This window comes from Furipterus horrens, unplaced genomic scaffold (assembly GCF_987537825.1).
Source record: "Furipterus horrens unplaced genomic scaffold, mFurHor1.1.pri manual_scaffold_1, whole genome shotgun sequence".
NCBI lineage: Eukaryota > Metazoa > Chordata > Mammalia > Chiroptera > Furipteridae > Furipterus > Furipterus horrens.
Genome location: NW_028327171.1, coordinates 21,852,858 through 21,876,523, shown reverse-complemented (window position 1 = coordinate 21,876,523; position 23,666 = coordinate 21,852,858). Strand labels below are relative to the sequence as shown.

The 23,666-nt window shown below is 41.2% G+C and overlaps 1 protein-coding gene across 3 annotated transcripts in view; it reads right to left on the bottom strand.

Moving 5' to 3' along the window:
- Nucleotides 1-23,666, bottom strand: part of ARHGEF26 (Rho guanine nucleotide exchange factor 26) — a 112,702-nt gene that overhangs the window by 21,943 nt on the left and 67,093 nt on the right. For all 3 annotated transcript variants that reach the window (XM_090273015.1, XM_090272996.1, XM_090273005.1), the window contains 4 exons: nt 21,971-22,100; nt 19,149-19,223; nt 14,736-14,825; nt 8,451-8,605 (listed from right to left, as the gene is read on the bottom strand). In XM_090273015.1, coding sequence (XP_090129141.1) covers nt 8,451-8,605; nt 14,736-14,825; nt 19,149-19,223; nt 21,971-22,100 — 450 coding nt within the window. The remainder of the gene's footprint in view (nt 1-8,450; nt 8,606-14,735; nt 14,826-19,148; nt 19,224-21,970; nt 22,101-23,666) is intronic.

Here is a 23,666-nt window from a genome sequence, read left to right as displayed (position 1 = left end):
AGGCATGATATTTATCCAGAAACTGATTTCAAACAGCTCTTCTTGCTCGGCTCCTCAAAACAAGTCTGAAGACTAACAAACATGCCACATGCTTCCTATTTCATTGTCAAGAATATAACAGTACTGGAGACAAGGATCACATTTGTTGTTAAGATAAGGATCTGTTTTGATTCACTGTCACCAAAAAAGATAGCCCATGACCCACACCAGAACCACCAAACCCCCATCCCTGACACCATGGCTCCCCAGATTCCTCAACCTGGGACCTCCCAGGCTGCCCACGGGCTGCCCTGAACCCATGGTCCTGACAAAGAGGAGGCGGGCAGGTCCAAGAGACTGCTGGCACCTTACCGAAACTTTCTCCCTGGCGTAACAAGAACTAAACAAGCTCTGAAGAGAAAGTAGGCAGCTTCTTAAATGGGTAACAAGGCTACTCCAAGTTACCGGAGTAATCCTGACATTCCAGTGTAAGTTTACTTCTACTGACCTACTTGAACGAAAAGGGAAAATACACTGAACTGACTTTTTCAGCCACAAAGTTATAGCGTCTCCTAATCAGCTGTGAGGGACGTTGCAAGAAAACCACGACTACAAAAGTGTACATGATTCACATCAACTTACAAAATTGTACAAGTAAATCAATAGCTGTCTCTCACTCACTTGCCAGCTGACATGGGGTCCTGATTTGGGGGTAGAGGGGGGAATGGAGCTAAGTCATCTGTTCCTAAGCCCATAAAATAGGTCTGACCCCAGAGTGCACTACATCCTTCAGATGAACAGCAATAGCTAAAGGTTTCAAACTATTTTCTTAAACAATAAAATATTTTAGAAGCAGAGGGCAATAATTTAATCTTTACAGTGAGAAGCACAATGTAGGAATAATAACACTCAGCATGTATCAGTCACTCGGCAGAGACCATTCACTGTGTTAAGAGCTTTATGTGCATTAACACATTTAATTCTCACAGAAATTCCATGAAGAAGATGAATTATTATTCCCATTTTACAGATGAGAATACTGAGGCTCTGAGAGGTTAGGAGTCACTTGCCCAAGATGCCATGGCCAGGATTTCAGCCCAGTTCTGTCTGATTCCAGACACCGATATTGTGCTTTTCAGTCATGGCAACTTTCAACATTGAAAGGCAATGTCAACTCTTCTTACAGAATAGAGCATACAATACCCTACTCATCACAAGAGAGGAATCAAGGCTATGTGGGGAGGCTAGAGAAAAAGAGAAGGGGAAAAAGGAAATGGGCTCTCATTTCTCCCTCACCCCATCTCATCATCTTGAATTTAGAACCTGCTATCACAGTGATCAGAAATAACCACATTTTATGTCGCAGGAATAAAAGCACTTTGAATCAGTCTTATTGTCTTTCCTTTATCCGAGATACTCTTACAGTTAATTCCCGAGGAAGGGGCTTATTCTGCCGGGGAAGAGAGGCGATGTTAGGTGACTCCAGCTTTCTATAATGGGAAAGGCTTCAAAATGGAAAAACTCAAAGTGGGGCCAAAACAGTCCGTGACCCTCTCCAGGGAGCACGCACAGCTGTAAGCCACTGGGAATTCAATCTACTTGGGAAATGCAAGCGGTAACGTATATCCCTCAACTTATGATAATGATCTGATAGTATTGTACTACAGAAAATCCTTTTTTAAAACCCTGAGGATTTATAATGTGTCACAAAGTTCAAGTTATGTCAGTATGTGCAATATTTATAGAACAGGAATCAGAACGTGGAGACCGACTGTCTTAAATGTCTGCGGGAAGGAAATGTTATGAGACTTCCTTGCACTCTGATCCGAGTTAGCTGAAGGGAGAGGAAAGCTCACAAATGCAATTTGGTACTAGTTCTAATTTTCTCCTACAACCTGTACAACTGTAAAAATACTCATGTAACAAAAACTTGCTTTGAAAAAGGTGTTTACCAAATCAAACTAGAAAGGTGCGAGTTTCTAGGATGCTTTTTCCCATGACATTGCAGGATAGGGAACAGTAAAAATATTCTGCAAAAATGAAGTCAAGAAGTAAAGAAATTGTTTAGAGAGGAGGCCCTGAAGAGCATCCTGGCATGGCAGAGAGACCTTGAAAAAGTCTTTCTCTCTCTGCCTCAGTGTCCTCATCTGTGAAACAGAAATAATGCAAGGTGGCTGCGATAACTCAATGATACATCGCACATACACTCTGACCGCACACTCAATAATATAGCTCTTATCATCATTAGTACTGTTACGATTACTACTCATGTAACTACAGGGGCTACCCAAACTCATCATGGCTAAAGCATTTATGGGTAGAGAGCTCAGGACAAGAAAACAAGCCCGAGCATGATTACTGTTAGAAGTAACAAGACTAGACTGGGTTTTAGCATTCTTTTGGTTATTGTGCCCAACACCCAGACCACACCCATCTATCTGCTCCCACTCTGTGGAAGGGCGCACCTGTGCTGGTGGGTACAAAAACGCACTGCCAAGGAGATACTCATGTGATCCCCAGCTGGATAACAAACACCAGCCAGAAGGAAGTGGGTTCTAAATCGCCAATCACTTCTTTCTCCACTCACCCAAATACTCCCCACTCTCATGTATCCTCAAGGCAAAGCATTAGTTCTTTTAAAGAGCTCTTCCCATTTCCCAAACTACTCATATGTTCCCTGGTGCTCTGTGGAAAAGAGGATTTCCTAGTTGTGATGGGAAATATTATCTAATCAGCTGCCAGTCCCCCTGGTTCTTGTCCATCAAGCCCCCATGTGCCAGCCCCAGGAGGTGCATCCATCGTGGCTGAGCCAAAAGAGCCTGGAACTCCTGTTCCCCTTATCACCTGCTGGCTTTCCCGGCCTCCCTTCTAGCAAGTCCTGTGACCTGAGACTAACCCATGCCATACAAGAAGTCCTCTGGGGACTGTCTGGGAAAGGTTTTCCTCTACTGATAAAAAAGAAAAGCCACTTGAGGAAAGAGCCCCTTGGTTCAGCCTCTGATTTTCACCCCAGTCCCCTCTTCTATGACTTTGAAGGAAATCATGGTGCCTGCAGGAGTCATCTGTAGCCAAGAAGCTCTATACATGGAGCAGGTGAAAAATGGAAAGGGGCAGGATTACTGGTCACCACTGGGTGAAAGGACCAAGTCAGTGCCATTTGCCATTGTGGCACCATATGCTTAGCAGGCCTATGACCTTGCTAAACATGACCGCCTTTTACTCTTCTGAGCTTCTGTCCCCAGGACTGGAAATTACTGGGAAGCAAGAACAGACCGTGGCTAACCGCTCCCTACAGCCACAGGCAGAAGGTGACACTGGAACAAACTGCAGCCTCCTGTTACAACACCCCAACTGCCCTGGGGCCATACAACAGCAACCCCCCCACCCTTTTTAAATTAAATTATAATCCAATAAGAGCTCAAAACCCTCATCCCTCAACGCTCATGTATCTCTCCACACCACACCCCTCTCCTTTCTTGGAGAGTAAATAAAAACTCTACTCCCTACACTGTCTTCTCTTTGTGAATTCTTTCACAGCCCGCGTCACCGACCACCCTAACACTGGACCTGGACTGAGCACTTTCAGCCTTCATGTCTGGAGAGAGAAGTGAATGCTTTTTGTCTTTGAGCCATTATTATTTGGGAATTCTGTTCACATAGCCAAAAGCTTTCTAAGAGGTCCAATAGTGAATCTCCCAAAGAGGAGTACAGTGTGGAGGGTTTCCCCAAATCACCGGACTTATCGTTTGTGTGTGTGTGTGTGTGTGTGTGTGTGTGTGTGTGTGTGTGTGTGTGAGAGAGAGAGACAGTGTAACAGGGGTAGGGCAGGAATCCCCAAATTCCCCGTAGCCCGTAGTTTTGGGGATGGGGGAAAGATATAGTATAGCTTTTAAGGTACTTTGCATATCTATGGCTGGTAGCTAGTTTCTTAGTTATGCAGATAGTTGTGGCCACTGCCTGGCATCAGGGAGACGGGAGGAACTTTGACCACAGAGTAATAGCAGAGAGCTCACCGGACCTGTGCGAGATTTCTGCGGGTTATCATGACTGGCCACCTTACCCATTGCATCATGCGCAGCAGTTAGGATTGAAATGAAAGGCGCCAGCCATTTGGCGTGCTGGGCGACAGGATTTAGAAGATTGCAGAGGGACCCCACCAGCCCTCCATGAGGTCTGGTGTGTAAGAGAGATCCATGATGTAGCAGGTAAGTAGTTTATACTGAAGCTGGTCCATGATGAGAAGGAAGAAGCAGCTATGAGTTCACAGGGATGATGCGGCCATGTGCCCTGGGCTAGCAAGAGAGACAGCATGTTGCTGCTTTGATTGTGCCTGCTCCAGCTGACTTGGAAGCCACCAGGACTCTGCCTTGCAGACCCGGACTCTATCTAAATTCTTGGAGCTTGGGACATGCAGAGAGAACTCTTTCAGTACTTGTGCCTTTCCTGGACTTCACCATGATCCAGTGTAATACAGTGCATGCTTTTCTTTTCTGGACTCTTATACAGAGGCTGATGACATTGTACCTCAGGTCTTGAAGGAGAGAGCTGACAGATAAGGAGTGGGGAACTACTGGGTTTGGGGTTGGCTTCTAGTCTTTTGGGGAGCAAGGGAAGCACTGGACCTTGTGAGAGAACAGGGCTCTGAGCTGAAGTCTCCCAGCCCCCTCAAGGCTGAAATATTGGAGACAAAGACCTGTTCTTCTCCACACTAATTGTTGGGTCTTACACCAAGGCACCATGTGAATGAGCCCCCCTTTGCTCATTAACAGTAGTTCAACTTTTTACTGTTTAACCCTTTTGTATGGGTATACTTTTACTTGTAGCTCAAAACATTAGTTGACATGATAGTACAAAATAAAAGCAAGCCGGAAAAACTCCCTTTATAGAGCACTATTTTGAAAATACACTCTTAATAATCTGGTTGTATTCTATAGATAAAACTCCAGAAGCCACATGACAAACCAAGTTCCAGATTTGTTTTTGCCAAAATTAATTTAAAATGTTTACTTTAAAAATGAATATATAATGGAATAGAATACAAAAATCACGTATCTTTTAAAAATAAAAGAGAATCTAAAGAAATTTTAGCTTGAGGGTGAAATGAGAGGAGGCTGTCCACTGAGTAATGCATTCACTCAAATTGTTTATATTTAATAATCTACATGATTGGTTTGATATAGCAGGCAGTTAGACAGGCATGATGAGAGTAGGAATAATAGGCCAGCTACAAAGGTCACCCAGGTGGAAAGCCCCACGTACCTAGCTACTGGCAAAACTGGGTGGCACCTTGGGTGATCCCCCAGGGTGATCTTTTCTCCCCTACCATTTCTCTGGTCATGAGGTTTAAGCCCCCTGACCTTTCATATTGCTGATCACGTGGTTCAGACCTCCCCGTGATTTTTATTCCCCTGGCATGTTGCTAGACATGTATACTGTAATGGACAATTACAAATAAATAAGTTATGACTAGGCACAGATTGCATAGTATTATAAGCTATTATCCATTAATCTGTGAGTACAACATGGCAATCGATTATTGCTGTGTCGTGTCTGACAGATTTTCACACCTTCACTACTTTGAAGGCAACACTGGTTGACAGTTCACCATCACTCTAGCAAGTGGTTCCCAAATGGAGGCGACTTGGTCCCTTGAGAACACCTGACAATGTCTGGAGACATTTTGGGTTGTCACACCTGGGAAGACAGTGTCACTAGCAAATAGTGGGTGGGGCAGAGACCAGGAAGCTGTTGAAACACCCTATAGAGCACGAGATAGCCCCATGACAGGGAGTTGTTGCGTCTCAGTAACACTGAGTTCAAAACTCTGCTCCAAAAGCACCCAGGTAATCTGCGATGAAAGCTTCAACCACCAAAGATTTCACTTTCTCATTCAAAACAGTCACACTGATCGTATCCTTTTGAAATGTGGTGGAAGAGACTATTAATACAGTGACTCACAAACAGCCCAAAGCTAAGGGAAACTTGAAACTTCCTTTTGATATTCAAAAAAAAAAAAAAAAAACGTGAAAATTCCTGTCCTAGGAGAGAGCCCATGGTCACTGACACTGCCAGCACTAGCAGTAACGCGGCTCTGCACAGCAGAGGTGGCCACACACCCAGACATCTGCGCTGTGCTCGGCATAAAACATCTGCTGAACTGAGAGGAGGAGGAGGAGTAACTCTCCTCCCAAGTTGTCTCTGCCGGTAGCCCCAGAGCCTCCCTGAAGCTGAAAACCACTGGAGACCCAGAAGCTAGGCTCTTTGACTAAACCCTGGAATTACAATCAGGCAGTGGGCGGCTGGGTCAGTCCTCCAGAGCTGGCACAGGTAGTTATCCTTTATCTGCACCTCATGGCCAAGCCTAAATTATTGCCTTGTTGAAAGCTGTTGAATCTCCTTCCCTGCTGCCTCTGGCACGCGAAGCATGTGTAGTTGCCTCCTCGAGGCTGCAGAGTAAATACGGCTGCGCATACTGTGCATTTTTAACCAAGCCTGTTTATCAGGCCTCTGTTCTGCTTGTCACCCTCACCACACATTCAGGTCATAAACAGCCTGAGCCTCGTGCCATTCTGAGGCGAGAGCACCTTAGGAACAGGGTTGAACTCACTGTAAGGGCAAGAAAATTCCAGTTTTGGTAAAGGCAAAGTTAGGTACTCAGGTTGCCCTTTCCCTTGGAGGTGTATATATTTGCTGTTCCTTTTATTATAATACAAGTTCAAACATACCTGAGTAAATAACTGTGGGAGAGCTAGGACAGCAACATTAAATGTAATGACAAAATCTCCTATGGAAGGAAAAGTATGCTAGTTTGTAGAATAGCATGTAAACTTTCAAAAGTCTGTATTTATTGGGTAGTTGTATGCAAATCCAAGAATAAAACTTGTACTATCCTGGTTTAAATACCCTTAATGTTTTCATCAAGTCACAGAAGATACCATAATAAAAAAAAAAACTACATTATATTTAAAATTGGTTTAATATACTTTATCATTAAAATCAAAAGTTTAGATAAAGCTTTTGGTTCATGGAGACAGAGCAAATATTCCAACAGCTGGAAGATGTTAGAAGTTAAGAGTTCTGGCATTTGAAGAGTCATATATATAATTATTCTTCCCAAAAAGCAAAACATCTCGAAGAAAGCCAAAAAAACATCCTATCTCATAGGAAACCAACAAAACATAAAAATACAAAAATTATGATGTCTCTCCAACCTTTTATTTATAAAATTGACTCAGCTACTGCAACTATTTAAACTGCCCCAACGTAAGAGAAAGCATTTCTTCTTAAGATTATGGAAACCCTCTTTTCCTAAGTATGAAAAATAATCCTCATAGTTGTATTGTGGCTTTTCAGGACAGACCATCCAAAGTTTTCATGTCAGCTAGACAGCGAAGCAGCTGCATCATTCATCACCCAGTCTGACTAAAAGGAGCAGAATGAAAAGCTCAACCTCTGCTTCAATTGAGTTTGACTACTCATGCTAACACGTCAGCAGTTCAGAAGCAGAATTTAAATAAATATTTTATGGTAAATTTCGACATTTACTTTACACAGTCCTAGAAGCTTGTTTCCATGATTCTCTTCACCTTGTCAAAATTGTACCCCACGAACAACTCCTGTTTTTATTACAATGCCAGCAATTCTCCCCCCTAGCTTTGCCTTCATATATGGAAATAACACACCAAGGATTTATGTTTAAGGTCATATTCTGGGAAAAACGAAATATTTATGAAGGACCAGCAGGAAAATATTTTACAATCCTACATACACTGAGTTTAGTTAATAAAGAATGTTCCCCAGAGAACAAGAGAGCTGAGGGGACTGAGTGTGTGTGTATGCATGTGTGTGCATGCACATGCATGTACAGTATTCCTCCTGGATGTCTCCCCAGAGGAGGACATGAATATACAACCAGAAGTCTGAAGTTAGAGGCATAAAGACTCTGCCAACCAACTGATGTACTTCCTATTCCCTTAAGGAGAGAGTATTAGAGTATCGCTAACATCTTCCCAGTCACGGGGAAACATTTTAGACCAACAGTCATTAAGAGCCCTGGATTTTAAGTTAAACTACAAGGAGCACTGGACTTGCACCCCAGCTTGTTCTCAAACAGAGGAAAGGTCCTATGGGGAATAAATTCTAAAACTGCTGATTATGAATAATAAGAGCATTCCCTCCTGAGGGACGGCATGAGAACTCGATAACATAAACGTATAAAATGCTTAGAACTGGGTTTGCACACTGCAAAGGCTCAGCAGAGCCTGGCTAGGATGGTGAGACTGCTAACGATTCATGTCTTAGCTGTGCAGGTAATTTAAAGAAAAGGAAGCGCAGGTGCTGCTGTGGTTCCATGTGCTGAGACTACACCCCTAACAGCTCCAGCTTTTAAAGAACAATCACCTCGCACCAGCGTTTGAATTACAGAGCTTTGAAACTGGATACACAGCGAGCGGCACCACAAAAAGGCTTACCTCTTCTTCTTGGTGATAATGAGCACGTCGTTAAAGAGAAAGAAGTAGACTTGCTGTTTGGACGTCCTTCTTGAGAAAAGCACAGTGTCTTCTACATAGGCTGTCAGTTCACCTCTCTTTACCAACCACCGGGAAGAGGAGACTAGAGGAAAAGGCTGCGAAAAGAGAAAGACTCAGCACCCGAAGCCAAATGAGAGTGCTTTAAAGGTCATTGTAAGTAAAACACAAACCTTGCAGACAAGCAAATTATACATGTTATGGCATGCATCATTATTTTATAGGTATATTATACTGAAATAGAATTAGAGAAGTACAGTAATTCTCCAGTAGAAAATGAAAAAGAACAATTTGTTTTCCAATATAAAAAAAAACAAACCATTAACTTGCCTATATGTAACTAAACCTCAATGAGAAACTGTTACTGGGTCAACTGAAAAGCACTGTATTAACTCTTTCCACTGACTCCCAAATGAAAAAGAAGATTGATAAGGAGTCACTTAAAACCAAAAAGCCTCAAAATGAAATCAGTATCGACTGCAGGTATTTTACGTATCACAAATCAGAATCTAAACATACAGAAAAATATAGATGACTGTAGTTAAGAAACAAATATAAAAGTCTGCATTTAGTTTAGGAACTAAAGAGACTTTATTCAAAAGGGGAAAAAAAGAAAAGAAAAACCTCCTCTCAAATGTATGCTCTGTCTACTGATCCTTTACTTAGCCATATTCTGAAGAACACCTGTTTTAAGTTTATGGCAGTCTTCCTCATGGAGGGTCATCCCTGAAAGCATCATGCCATTTTCTGGATGGGAAAGTTTTCCAAAATTAATTCATCTTAATATCACAGAAAAGGCTGGATACAAGAAATTACAGAGTTGTTTTGTTTGTTTGTTTTATTTATAATTCAGTTTCCAGTTTCCAGCTGAAAAACTCTTAAAACCACAGAATAATCCTTACCCTTGAGAGATCTCTTTTTTTTAAATTACCAGAAACGCTTACTGCCAAAAGGCCGACTTAAAACACTATACTCATAAAACAAGCACACATTCTTGGACCCACAGAACCTAACTAACTGCAGAAGCGTAGCACGACAAAATGTCACCCTTTTCAGGGAATAAGGGTTAAAAATAGCTAAAGGAAATTGAGGATATTAGGGAGGAAATAAGAAAGCTAAGAAAGGACTTCATTTTTCTTTAACTTTATAAAGGACTTCTATAAGCAGGTTGCTCATCGGTTATGTACTGTTTTCCTATAGGTTTAAAAAGAAAGATGAAAGATTATGGCTGACCTCAAACTTTCAAAACGTGCTCTTAAGCGAGCTCATAGAGTTTCCAGCCCCCAAATCTGAAATCAGATGATTATCCAACAGGAATGGCTGAAACTTAAAGGGCCGACAGGCGAAGAGAGGGCTTAAATGACCCTGGAGAACCCCATCAGCGCACAAGAGGTCACCACAAAGAACGGTGTGTCCGGCCTGGTGCCGTTGAAGGCATGTAATTACCGGAACACAGTGCTGCTATCTTGCTCTTGCATGTAACCCTACCGGATGAACCAGGGGCAGTTTTATGGTTTAGTTCCAATGTACATGCTGCCTTACGGCTGGTTCTTAGTTTAGGGGCTAGCGAAAGAAATGTTTTAAAAGTACTGTGTTGTTTTTAAAATAGATTGGTTTTTAGGACTCCTCATATGCCACTAGGCAAAAATCAACTTCTAATGAATATCTGAAACTGAGTGACTTTCAATATGTCTATGCTTCTTTTGAAAGCAAAAATCTGGTATTATGTGTTTTTGTTTCAGAATTTATTGTTAGAAGATGAAACACATTCAGATTCTTTTAGAAACTATGAAAATGACAAAAAATAAATCTGAACAACCCAAAGTGGGCGCTCCTGGAGTTCAGAAACCCTAAGACTAGAATCGAGGTGTACATCAAAAGCCAGAAAAGAAATTCATTAACAAAAATACATCCCTGAAGGTATTGATATAATTCCTAAGAAGAAAAGACTTTTTATACCTTTTTGTGTTACTTGGCATTCTAGAAAACTAGTCTCAGCATAAAATACAATTAATTTTACGGGCCAGGAAGATGAGGAAGAGCTGCCGAAGAGCAAATATTTTTTAAATTGAGAAAAAACTAATAATTTAACCACTTTAAAGTATATATATATATATATATATAATTCAATGGCTTTAGTACATGTACGATGTTGTGCAATGATCACCACTATCTAATTCCAGAACATGTTCATTGACCTAAAAAGAAACCCCATATGCATTAAGGGCTCGCTCTCCACTCAGCCCTCCCCCAAGGCCCTGGCAATCACGATTCTACTTTCTAGCTCCATGGACTTGCATATTGTGGACATTTCATATCAATGGAATTATACAATACATAACTATGTAAGTCTGACTGCTTTCGCTTAGCATAATGTTTTCAATGTTCATCCATGTTTTAGCATGTATCAGGACTTCATTCTTTTTTATGGCCAAATACTACTTCATTGTATGGATATACCACATTTTGTTTATCACTTCACCAATTTGTTGATGGACATTTGGGTTGTTTCCAGGTTTTGGCAATAATAAATAATGCTGCCATGACCATTCATATAAAAGTTTTTTTTATTTGAACAACTGTTTTCAGTTCTCTTGAGTATGTACTTAGGAGGGGAATTGCTGGGTCATACAGTAATTCTGTGTAACTTTTTGAGGAACTACCAAAGCATCTTCTACAGTGCTGCGTACTGAATAAAATGATCTCAAAGGCTCTGTTGGATGAAACGTGTCACAACTCTAAGCTACTCAATAATTTGGGGGGAACTGATGGCCCCAGTGGCAAAAAAAAGACTGCTGTTCTTTGACTCACGTGTGAGATCTGATGGATAAGGGGGCCAGGATGAGGCAGGTGTGGTTGACGCAGGCAAAGGAAGAAGTGTTGGCGGTCCAGTTTGATGTGTTGGTTATTTTAGCCAGGCACTACTGACAGGGTGATTTGCTTGCTGTAGGATGACACCAGCATTTCCCAGGAGAAATTTTAAAAGTCAAAGCTAATTTTACTTTTGCTGCTAATAGCATTTCTTAGCTATACCAAATACCGGATATATTTTCTATGATATTTAGAAACCAGTTACAGAGAAGGACAAGAGTCTTTGGGGGGATAGGAGAAAGATGGGTTTTGAAATTGCTGTGAATTTTTTACCTCTTTTTAATTGTCCCAACCTTCCTTCCTTGTTCCCCTCTGTCCAGTATCCCAATGGCCTCCAGCAACGCCCCCTTAGTTCTTGTCCATGGGTCGTGTGTGTAAGTTCTTTGGCTTCTCCCTTCCCTACTATTCTTAACTTCCCCCAGTCTATTTTGTTCCTACCAATTACACTTTTTAATCCCTGTACCTTTTCCCCCATTCTTCCTCTCTCCCTCCCAGCTGACAACCCTCCAAATGATCTCCATACCTATGATTCTGTTCCTGTTCTAGTTGTTTGCTATCTTTGTTTTTGTTTTTTAGATTCAGCTGTTAATAGTTGTGATTCTTTTTTTCATTTTAATGTTTATAGTTTTGATCTTTTTTTTTTTTTTTTCTTAATTAAGTCCCTTTAACATTTCAATGGCTTGGTGATGATAAACTCTTTTTGCTTTACCTTGTCTGGGAAGCACTTTATCTGCCCTTCCATTGTAAATGTTAGCTTTGCTGGATTGAGTAATTTAGGTTGTAGGTCCTTGCTTTTCAACACTTGGAATACTTCTTGCCAGTCCCTTCTTGCCTACAAAGTTTCTTTTGAGAAATTAGTTGATAGCCTTATGGGAACTCTTTTGTAGGTATCCTCTGCTTTTCTCTTGCTGCTTTAAGATTCTCTCTTTACCTTGAACCTTTGGCATTTTAATTATGATGTGTCTTGGTGTGGTCCTCTTTGGGTCTAGCTTGTTTGGGACTCTCTGTGCTTCCTGGGCTTGTATGTCCATTTCCTTCACCAAATTAGGGAAGTTTTCTTTCATTCTTTCATTATTTTTTCAAATAAGTTTTCAATTTCTTGCTCTTCCTCTTCTTCTGGCAGCCCTATGATTCGGATGTTGGTATGTTTAAAGTTGATCCAGAGGTTCCTAAGCTTCTCCTCATTGTTTTGCCTTCTTGTTTCTTCTGGCTGGATGTTTATTTCTTCCTTTTGTTCCAGAATCACTGATTGGAATCCTGGCTTCCTCCCCTCCACTGTTGGTTCCCTGTATATATATTTTTATTTTACTTTGTGTAACCTTCATTTCTTCCTTAATTTTTTTTTCTGTACTCTATGAGTTCTCTGAGCATCCTTATCACCAGTGTTTTGAACTCTGCATCTGATAGGTTGGCTATCTCGATTTCATTTAGTTCTTTTTCTGGGATCTTGTTCTTTTCTTTCATTTGGGCCATATTTCTTTGCCTCCTCAATTTGGCAGACCCCCCATGTTTGTTTTTGTGTATTAAGTAGAGCTGCTTTTACCCCCTGTCTTACTAGTGTGGCCTATGTGGAAAGAGCACCTGTAAGTTGTGTGGGGCAGAGCCTTAGGTATTCACATAGTGGGGCAATCCGTTTCACCACACTGTGGCTCTGTTTGTAGTGGGGGGGCTCAGACAGGGGATAATGCCACTGTCTGGTTTTGGCAATTTGCCTGTTATTCACTCCATTTCCAGTCACTTCATCACTTTCTATATATGATTGGTGCCCTTCCAGTTGCTGCCCTGGGGGTTGCGTACCTTCTAGGACAATGTAGGCCCTTTAAGCAGCAAAAACCTGGCAGTTTCTTCTGCCGTCCCAACCCCAACTGGTTTTTACAACCAGAGGTAATGGGGGTTTATCTTTCCTGTGTTGGAACCCTAGGCTATGCAGTCTGGACTGGGGCTGCGATCACTTGCTCCCAGGGTGTCCCTTCTGATTTTTATTCACCACACATGAATGTGGGACCATCCAATCCACCGTCAACCACTGCTTCTCTGTGCCACACCACCTCTCCACTCCATCTCCACCCCTCCTTCCTGTCTGGATCAATGTGGCTTCTTCAAATCATTGGTTCTTGGATGTTCATGTAGCTCAATTTTCTGATGATTATGGTTTTTAATTGTTTTTGAGATCTGGTCATAAACCTTCCCATGGTTGTGCAAGAAGGTGAAGCATGTCTACCTACACCTCAACCTTGATTGGAAGTCCCAAATTGCTGTGAATTTCTATATGCAGACATTATAACTATTTAAAGAGTATGTATGCATTTGCGTTGCTTTTAACAAGTACCCATCGTCGCCTATTCTAAGAAGAATTATGGATCACATTTCTGCCACTAAACCTTTAAGAGCCAGGATGTTGTGGTGGAAGAGTTTACACTGATCTGCAAGTCAGGATATCAGACCCTAGTCCTGATTCTGCCACCATTAGCCCAGAAACCCTGTTAACAATGAATTACTCTCTTGGTGTTGTTTTCCTCACTTATAAAATAAAAGGGTATAGCTGTACTATATAGTGGTCCCCACACTACACAAGATGGCAGAGACCTGCTCTGTGCAGCAGGCCATGAAATGCTGATCACTCTAATTCCACTGCATGAATTAGGAACATGTTTACTAGTAAAAAAAATGTCATTTTAAGTTGCTTGATGAAATTTACATGTCATAAGACAAAATAGAAACACAATTGTGAGCATTTACTTCCATTCGGAACTCAGCTATAAACCAGCAAAGGATTGAGCATGGCCTAGATTTGTCACTAACTGTCATTTTCCTTTGTGTTCACCTTGCCATCTGCTCATGAACAGCACTGGACAAGCAATAACAGGGAGCATAGAGTCAATAAAGAATTATGGGAGAAAAATAAACTTGCAGAGAACAATCCACAAACAATCTTGTTCTGCAAACCAGACAAGGAATATCCTTATTTGATTTGGGAGAACACCCTGGTCCAGCTCCTGGGATACTACTGATTTGCAGAACACTTTGAGAATACTAAGGAACTCTCCTTTCCATACTAAAATTCTATTATTTTTAACTATCCTTTTCCCAAGTTTGGTGTCTTCCTGGGGCAAAAAATGTTCTAGTTAGATCATCTTGAGCTCTGTGGCCTGCAGAGAGGTCACTTTATCTGGCAGAAGCAAGAGCAGAATTGCCTCTGGCATCTGCTACTCCCTCTGCCAGCCTCTCTTATCAGTTTATGGCCCTTCTTTGAAAAGTTAAATCCTATCCACTTTGTTGTCCTCAACCGTCTCTCGATTTACAGAAGACTTAAGCAAGGGCAGTAATAAATCTGTTTATGAAGAAGGGCGAGAATACCTTAATTTTAAATTCCAGCTGGGAGTTAATTGTGTACATCATTTCCGTCCTTTCCATCTTCCGGGCGCCTTCATTGCACAGTCGAACTAACTGGGAAGACAGAAGAATAGCAGGGCTAAGAGGTCAAGGACAGAAACCTCACTTTCAAAAGCAGATCTCTAGCAGGAAATAATTAGCACTTGGGAAGCTCCAGAGACTCATTTCAGACAAGTTAAAGCACTCAGTTTTACACAGTGAAGCCATTGTACTCAGTTAGAATTGGCGTCAATAGTTCGTGAACACAGAGGGAAAAATATTACCCTGGAAATTTTCAGAGACACATATCCTTCATGTGTTCTTACTACACCACGCCCTCCACACACAGGTTCCTTGCACAGTTCAGGCCCCTGGCTTTCTGCTCCTTTCCTCTGCCCTTCCTCCTGGCCTCTACCCCAGGGAACCTCACCCAGCCTCAGGGCACACTGCACACACTGCACCTTCCTCCTCATTTCCAAGTCAGAGCAGCTGGAGGCAGACCACCAACATCAAAGGCAAATTCTAAACAGAGTGGTGCTTGCAAAGCGTATGACCAGTAAACAGAATAATGGGACAGGGAAGCCTTCATTTAGTTGGAACCTGATGGGCAGCAATTCTTCAAGGATGGCCAAGCTAAGGGAAATGCCCTTTAATTAGAACTAATGAATTGTCTACAGCCGAATGCACTCATAGTCCTTCGGTGAAGGCCTGTGACATTGTGACTTATAATAAGAAATAGATAGTTAGTCTTTGTCCATAGTACCCAACACATGGCATCTAAAACCCTTGTAATTTCTGAGTAGGAGCTACAGAGGCATCTTGAGTTATAATGGGATATTTATTTATAACAAGCCCATTTCAACAGCACCCAAGTTTATGTTAATGAGGTAATTTTTGAAAAGCCCCTAACCATGGGATGAGGGCCAGCTGCCAGGAGAACCAGCCAAGAGACTAGAAAATGGGTTCAAAGTTTCATCCCCATAGTCAGGCTTCTGGGGAGCAGACAGGGGCTAGAAATCTACTTGATCACTAATGGCGAATGATTTAATTAATCAGTCATGCCTATATAATGAGGCCTTCACAAAAATCACTGTAGTAGAACATCCAGCCCAAAAGGGACCTCACCCACTTTGACAAATGTGACAAATGACCTCGTTGTATACGGCTGCAGTAGCAAAGGGCTATTCTCTGTAAGCATCTGATAGTATTTACACAATCTCTATTCTCACGAAGGGCAGAGGAGAGATACGATCATTACAGATTGAGATCTTAAAGTAAAAGAAAACAGGAGAGTGGGGGAGGAAGAAGGTGGAGAAGGAGACCGTTCCTGAGAGTCATTTATGCTGAAAGCTGAAGGCAAAGGGAGAGTGAGCCGTGGTCCACGCAGAGCGGACACCATGAGCAAAGGCCCAACAACAGGAAAGTGCCGATGAGCCTGAGAAAGTAAAAGATTCTGACACAGGTAAGTTGGCACAAGATGAAGCTAGAGAGACAGGCCAGGGTCAAAGCATGCACGTTGTTCAGGTATCTGGATTGAAGCCTTGGGTGCAAAGAGAGGCCCTCAGAAGGTTTTCAGCAGTAACTTTCACAAATGAAAAAGAAGATTCATTCCTGAGCTGGATATATGAGTGATTTCAGTTTCCACACAACACCAGGAGACAAGGGGAAGAATTATGATATTCAGGACTCCTAACTGAGAGAGAGAAACGCTGCCCTATGGAGAAAACAAGTCACTAGAACAGCTTTTCTTTACAGACAGCCTTTTATATACTTACAGTATCAAATAAGGCAATTCACTGATCACTGCACTCTGACAGCCTTTCTGAAAAGTGCCAGTGTCAAATCAAGGGCAAAAGAGATGCCTGAAGGAACACAGTAACTGGGATGTGAAAGGCTTAAAAAAAATGTAACTATCATTCCTAGTTCAATTCAGCTCCCACCTTTCTCTTTTCTCTTCTGTGCGAATTCAACTTCTCAGGAGCAACCCCACCAAATCCGACAAAGCTCTTGCATGTTCAAGGCTAAAACTTCTCTAAGAGCTCCTCCAAAAGACCCTTCCCCCTTCCCCACTCTGCTAGGAAGGTGGCACAGGGCTTGGATTCCCAGAGGAAAGACCCATTGGCAGTAGGACCTTAGATGACTTCACGCTTGTCAGGCAGTTTCTTTGCTTCGCTGTTTCCCAAAGTGGGATGTGCAGACCACAGACGGGGAAAGATGTGAATTTAAGTAAGTGGTTGACAGATTGCTATGGTTTGAGTGTTTGTATCCCTTCCAAATACATAGGTTGAAATCTTAACCCCTAAAGATGATAGTGTTAAGTAGAGCCCTCATGAGTGGGATTTTAGTGCTTTGTAAAAGAGACTCCAGAGAGCTCCCTCGCCCCTTCTGCCACGTGAGGACACAACAAGAAGTCTGCAATCTGGAAGAAGGTGCTCAAATGACCATGCTGGCACCTTATCTTGGACTTTTTCCACCTCCAGAACGGTGAGAAACAACGTTCTGTTGTTTATCAGCTGCCCAGCTTGGGGTATTTTGTTCTAAAATGAACTAAGACAAAGAGAAACTTATTTTTAATACAAAAATGTATGTCAGAAAAATAAATAAGTAGTTCATAAAACCCGTGATTTTTTAAAATTATTGGCAAGGAAGAGGATAAGTCAAATGGAATCCATTTAAAGTAGATTAAACAGTAGTTTACCGGGAAGTGGCGCAAAGACATAGCAAACTCAAAGGTGGCACACAGCTTGGTCATGTTTAGGAAGCTTCCGATGCCGCCGTTACTTTGCCTCCATGTCCTCACTGAATTACCTTCTACTGCTTTCTCTCAGCGAGATACTCCTGTCAGCATTTACACATACCCACATTTTCCTGATCTTTAAACAACCAAAAACTGACCCTCATTCACTTCCCTGTCCGCTACAACTCCCTCTTTTTCTACTCACAGCCCCATTGCTGAAAGAACCAGCGACCCTTGTTGCCTTGCTGGGTGGCTGCAGGTTCACATCCCCTGCTCATTCCTTAATACACTCCAACCTGGCTCCGCACCCATCTCTGCAGGGACGCAACCCACCTGGAAAACCCAACGCATGTTGCACTCACTATTTCACATCATCCTTCAGGAGCACTCCACAGGGCTGACCTTCCTTCCAAATCATCTGCTCTTTTGCCAGGCCTTTATGGTTTTCCTCCTTCTTTGGTAAGTTCTGTTTTTCTTTCCAAGTCCCCTTTTCCCCACACAACATGAATGTTGGTGTGGTTCACAGTCCTATCTCAAACTTGCTACTTTCCTTCCTCTCCATACTATTTCTGGGTAATCTCAGCCCCTTTCCCAGCTTCAAAAACCATCCGTACACTGCTGATTCCCAAAGTCACGTCTCCAATGCCAGTCTCTCCACTGGGCTCCAGATGTATTGATTCAGCCAACTTGGATAACCTACAGGAATCTCAATCCATATCCATATCCCAAATGGAAGTCATCAGTTTCTCCCATGTTTCTACCAAAGAGATAAGTAAAAGCATCTATCAAATGGACCCAGCCAGAAACTATATTCCTTGACTTCTGACCCCAGTATGCTCCCCCATTCAATCTTCATGCCTACCTCCCCTAAATTATAGGTTTGCTTCTCTCCATCTTTCTATCACATTGGTATACACCACTGTCATCTTTAGCCTGATCAAACATAAAAAAACCTTCATAACTGGTCCCCTCCCCATTGTCACCTTCACAATCCATGAATTTATAGATTCTGCATCATCTTAGGATGAGGCCCACGATTCCTAACGTGGCTCCCCAGTACGCTCTCCTAGACTGGGTTCTAGAGTGACATGCAGAACATTTCAGTTCTTCAAATTCACCAAACACTTTCTTGCCTTTGGGTTTCTATACATAACCAAGACACTCTCTTTCCCCCAATCCCTGGCTTACAGCTACTCTTGCTTTAGGTTTAGCTTAAATATTACTATGTTCTTCCTTATCTTGTCACTCACCACCCTTTATTGTAACTCCTGTTTAACAGCTGCCTTCCCCTCTACACAGCACATTTCATGAGAGCCAAAACCACAACTGTCTTGTTCATCACTGTATTTTCAAGGGTTGGCATTATGCCTGGCACAGTAGTTGAGAGGCAATAAATATTTATTTAACAAGAGGATGAATAAACAGCCATTTAAACACCAGAAGAAAATGAGATATCTATAGGCCCTTAAAGCAAGACTATCTGACACAGTAAAAATACACATTCCATTTGAGTATAGCAAACATTATTTTGTTTCTCAGCTATCTAAAGAATGCTGTGCAAATGGCTATGAGGATCTGCTAACTCTCAGCACCAAGCTCAGATGCCCTCTCTTCCAAGCTATTTGAATGGTTTCCTGTCAGATGAGAGACTCGACAGTTACCTTGCTTACTTCTTTTAAGGCTCTTTTACAGACTTCATACTTTGGAGAGTCCTTAGGTGTTTTCTGACAGATAGTCTGCAATGAAGTAAAAGAAGAAAAAATTAATCGATTTATTTCATTAAGTACAATAAAACCAATGCCCCGACATAGCGGCTTACTCATAGCAAACCTAACAATGCTGAACACAATACTGTGGATGGGTGTGACAATGACATTAAAATCCTATCACAAAACTAGGAAATGGTCTTTAAACATACAGAACCCAAGGACATCCAGGAAATGGTTAAGTAAAAGGATAGACTTTGGAGGTGGAGGAATCTGATTTCAAATCTGAGTTCTGTCCCTTACTAGCTATTTGACCCTGGGCAAGTTATGACTCCTGTCTGTATAAGCCTCATTTTCTTTAGCTGTAAATTCAGGATAATGCCAACTCTGTCACCAGTGGTTGCAAGGGTTAAATGATAATACACGTAATGTCCTTTATGAGTGTCTGGTAAACAGTAGGTCCTTGATAAACAATAAAATTACTTTAACTGTCATCATCATCATCATTAAAGATGCACTAATTTTGTAGATGACACAACTGAATAAAAGATCAAGAAATAAAGGCTGCTAACTTTTCTCTTGATATATTTTTACTGCAATTTTTGTGAGGGTAAAACCAAGTTCAAAGAGGACAAATTCAAGGTTAACTGATCTGCTTGTAACTTTTGAAATTATAGCCATTCAAAAGCTACAAAACCATTTTAATTGTTAAAAACGTTCACTCAATTAAACTTAAATCATCTCAAAACAAGTTTAACTAAATCTCCAAATGAAGTAAAATTGAAGAGACGATGTTTTAAGTACACTTAGATCCTGCCTCAGCGGCCGGATTCTGACACATGAGAACATATTAGGGCAGCAGGCAATAAGCGAAGGTGGAAGGTGGTTGGGACCTAGCAAACCACTGGTACCTGAAACGCAGATAAAGACCAGGCCTGTAAATCTGAAGGCAGGTGTCAGGATTGTTATATGTGATATGTCAGAACAAACAGGAGGTGCCATATGTGGGTTTATATTAATGGCTTTCGTTTTTTTTTTTACTACGACCCACTGTAAGAAATACATTTAACACCATAATCAGTATATGTGAAAACAAAAATGAAACAAGTTTTTTTAAAAATAATATTTAACCACATTATGAACCATTACATATCAGGTACTATATGTTCTATTAAATATTTTCTAAGTTCTCATTTAAAAAAAAAAATCAACTTTCTGCCCCACTAATGGGTTTGGAAGCAGTTTGAAAAATACTGGTTTATGTTCCTGAGAGCAGGCACATATAAATTTTGCACATACTGAATTTTCTAGGGAGAATGACTATAGCTTTACTCAGAATCTCAACAGGGTCTCTGACCCAAGAAAGTTTAGAGCCTGCTGGACAATAATGGCATACATCTCCAACATGGTATGTGAGATTTTGTGAGTTCCAAGCAAGTCAAGTAATTTTTTCAAATGAAGCAGAGAGAGGATTTAAGAGGCTGAGAGATTGTCACAACATGGACTTTAAGGAAACATGGCTTATTACATGGGGAAGGAACAAATTAAGATGGCACCTGAAAATAAATCTTTTTTAAGTCAAAATTTGCTTTTGATAACTTGGCTGCATTGTATCCTTGATAAATATTAATTTCAAAAAAAAAATTCAGAGAGCTAAATTTTCAGAATTCTGCAAGTTTTTCAATATTCACGAGAAGTTCCTAAATCGCAAGGGATGGGTAGGAAGGATGCGAAGGTAGTTAAGTAGACCGAGATGAACTTAGAGAGCAGTGGGGTGCTGTGATTTCTGAGATGATCACTGAAACCTCCCCAAAACCATGCAGCAAAGCCAACAAAGTGACTCACTGCGAAAGGTCAGTGCTCTTTCAGAATATATCTTAGAATTTGTAACGAAATATAGAAAACAGAATTTATTTTGTAATCTTATTCAATCATAATTTTTGCTATATTTTTATCCTGTGTTTTGATTTGTACAAATCAAGTATGCTAAAACTGACATATTGACACTATGATCAATTTTAAAATAGAACTATGACAAAATATTTCAATATGATCACAAAGACCCTCTTTGCCCTAGTACTGGATGGCAGCTGTGTTGGGCCTCCCTGTTCTGTTCTCATAGATGCCACTGCAGATCCAACCCTTCTTGCGTGCAGGCCCCTCAGCCCACCAGCCACCTGCCCCACCCTCCAGCTGCGCCCTATACCAGGCAGTCTTTACTCACGTCTCTCAGCCACTATTCAAAATCAATACTTGTTTTCTTCATGAATGTTCCCTAAAATAAGAAGGAAGCTGGACTTCCCATATCAACTTTGTGCAATTCAAAACACTGGCAGGTTTATGCCTTGTGATACTGAAGTCTCGTTCCCACAGCACCTTGGGACACTATAGGAAAGGGTTCTCTGTGACTGTCCCAAGGAAACTGAGGCCCACAGAGATTAAATAGGTTGCCCAAAGTCACAGGCCTAGTGGCTCAGCCAGAACAAGAATCCAGGACTCCTGACTTCAGGAAGCCAATATTCTCCCCATTTCAAAAAACATTGAGTAAGTGATGGAATCTCCATTGTTCAGTGAGCACACAGGGCTAAACTGAAGATGCTTTCCAAAGATATGAGACAAAAGTGAGACTTTTCAACCAAATAGCACCTTCTTACTTAATTGGGGGATTTTATAGAGGGGTTATGCATCAATTTAAGGGGAAGAAGAATGATGTTCTTAATCAGATATAGGGCACTACAGCTATGCCCAAAGGAAAGAGCCCACCAATCACTGCTTACGTCCATCAGCAGAGGAAGGCGAGTCACCCTCTGCATGGGGAGAATGAGGAAAGAGATCATGGGTAAGTTTCTGCAGTCTTCATGGGACTCGATTCTTGACAATACTTCCTTAAAAGATGGGTTGGTGGCTCTGAGGAAAAACAAAGAAGAAACTTCAATACACTGCCTCCTCAAGTTAAGAAGCAAATTAAAAAGTAATAAAAATGCTGTGATAAACTCATATATTATCAATGATTTTTAAATATCTAGAACAATATGAACACATAATCACACAGGTGGACAGAGATTGCTTATCTGCCTTTTACAGCCAAGGTTAAATATAAGATATAAGTTTAAGGTCCCTGCATGAACATATTGAGCAAGAAATTTATAGAAGTGGGAAGTAAAGAAATAAGGAAGCAATGACATCACGATGACGAACACATCAATTACAAATTAGTACACAGACTACACCTCCTATCTGATAACCTATAAACATCCCATTAAAAGGATAATAAATGATATGTTTTAAGCTACTTCACTAGCCCTACATAATAATCTAAGAAAGAAATGTCAGACTGGATTTGCTAACTAGGTGGCTTTTGGACTTTCTCAAAGTATCTAGTAAGACAGAAGACCTTCTGACTATTGTCAGCCAGAGTATTTCTTCTCTCCCAGTGTCATAAAAGCAGTAATAATGCTGCCCTGACATTTTTACGGAATTCAGCAAGATACAATGACATATATGATCTCATGCGGGACCACACAAATAACTTTTAAGAAAGGTCAAGAGGTGATTCCAATAAGAATGGAGCCTCAGAAAGGACTCCAACTTGCCAAAGAATAGACCTAGTATTTGGTAAAGACAGAAGTCGCACTCAGGCCTTTTGACTTTCGGTGGGTGCCTTTACCCTGTATCTCTACTCTCACCTCACTTCACCCCAAGAGGAGCTTTCAGGAGCTCCACTGTGACTTGCAAGGAGGCGGGAGGGGCGGTCCTGCGTACAGTAATCCCTGTAGGGCAGGGAAGAGGCCAAGACGCAAAGTAATGGCAACGTGGCCTTTTAAATATATCTACATTTAAAACTGAAAATTAAATGATTTGGTTCAAGTCTGCTAAAAATAAATTAAGAAAAACCCAGAAGAGCAAATTAAAAAAAAAAAAATTCACAGAAATGTCTTAATTTCATTTTCTCAAAATGAGGAGTTTTAAAGTTTTCCTTCCTGCTAGCTTGAAACTTTTGGGGAAGTTAAAAGAAAAAGAATCATACTCAAAACCAGTGGCATCTTTAAATCACTTAGTCCTCCACCTCCAAAGAGTCTGATTAAAGGGTCTGGAATGGACGCTGGGCTTTGTTTGCTCGTTTTCAGATTCCCAGGAGTTTCCCAAGTGCAGTTAAAGTTGACTGTGATTGTCCTAAATGTAAATTCACAGCAACTGCAACAAAGCTCCTGCAAACGCAACTGCTGATTTTCCCGGTGAAAGCTCAAATGATGGTATCATTAAGCTAATTTCAGTAAAACCTTTATTTTTTAAGAGTTACAGAACATGCAGCAGTTCCTATTCAATTTTTTTTTTAATCCTGCAAAAAAATAAAAAAAGGAAACAAATTTTAACTTAGCTCTCCTTTAAGGCTTTGTTTTCGAACATGTAAGTTGCATTTTCTAACAGTTACAGAGCAACCTTGACATCCGCAGTTCCCAGCAGGGGTGGGGG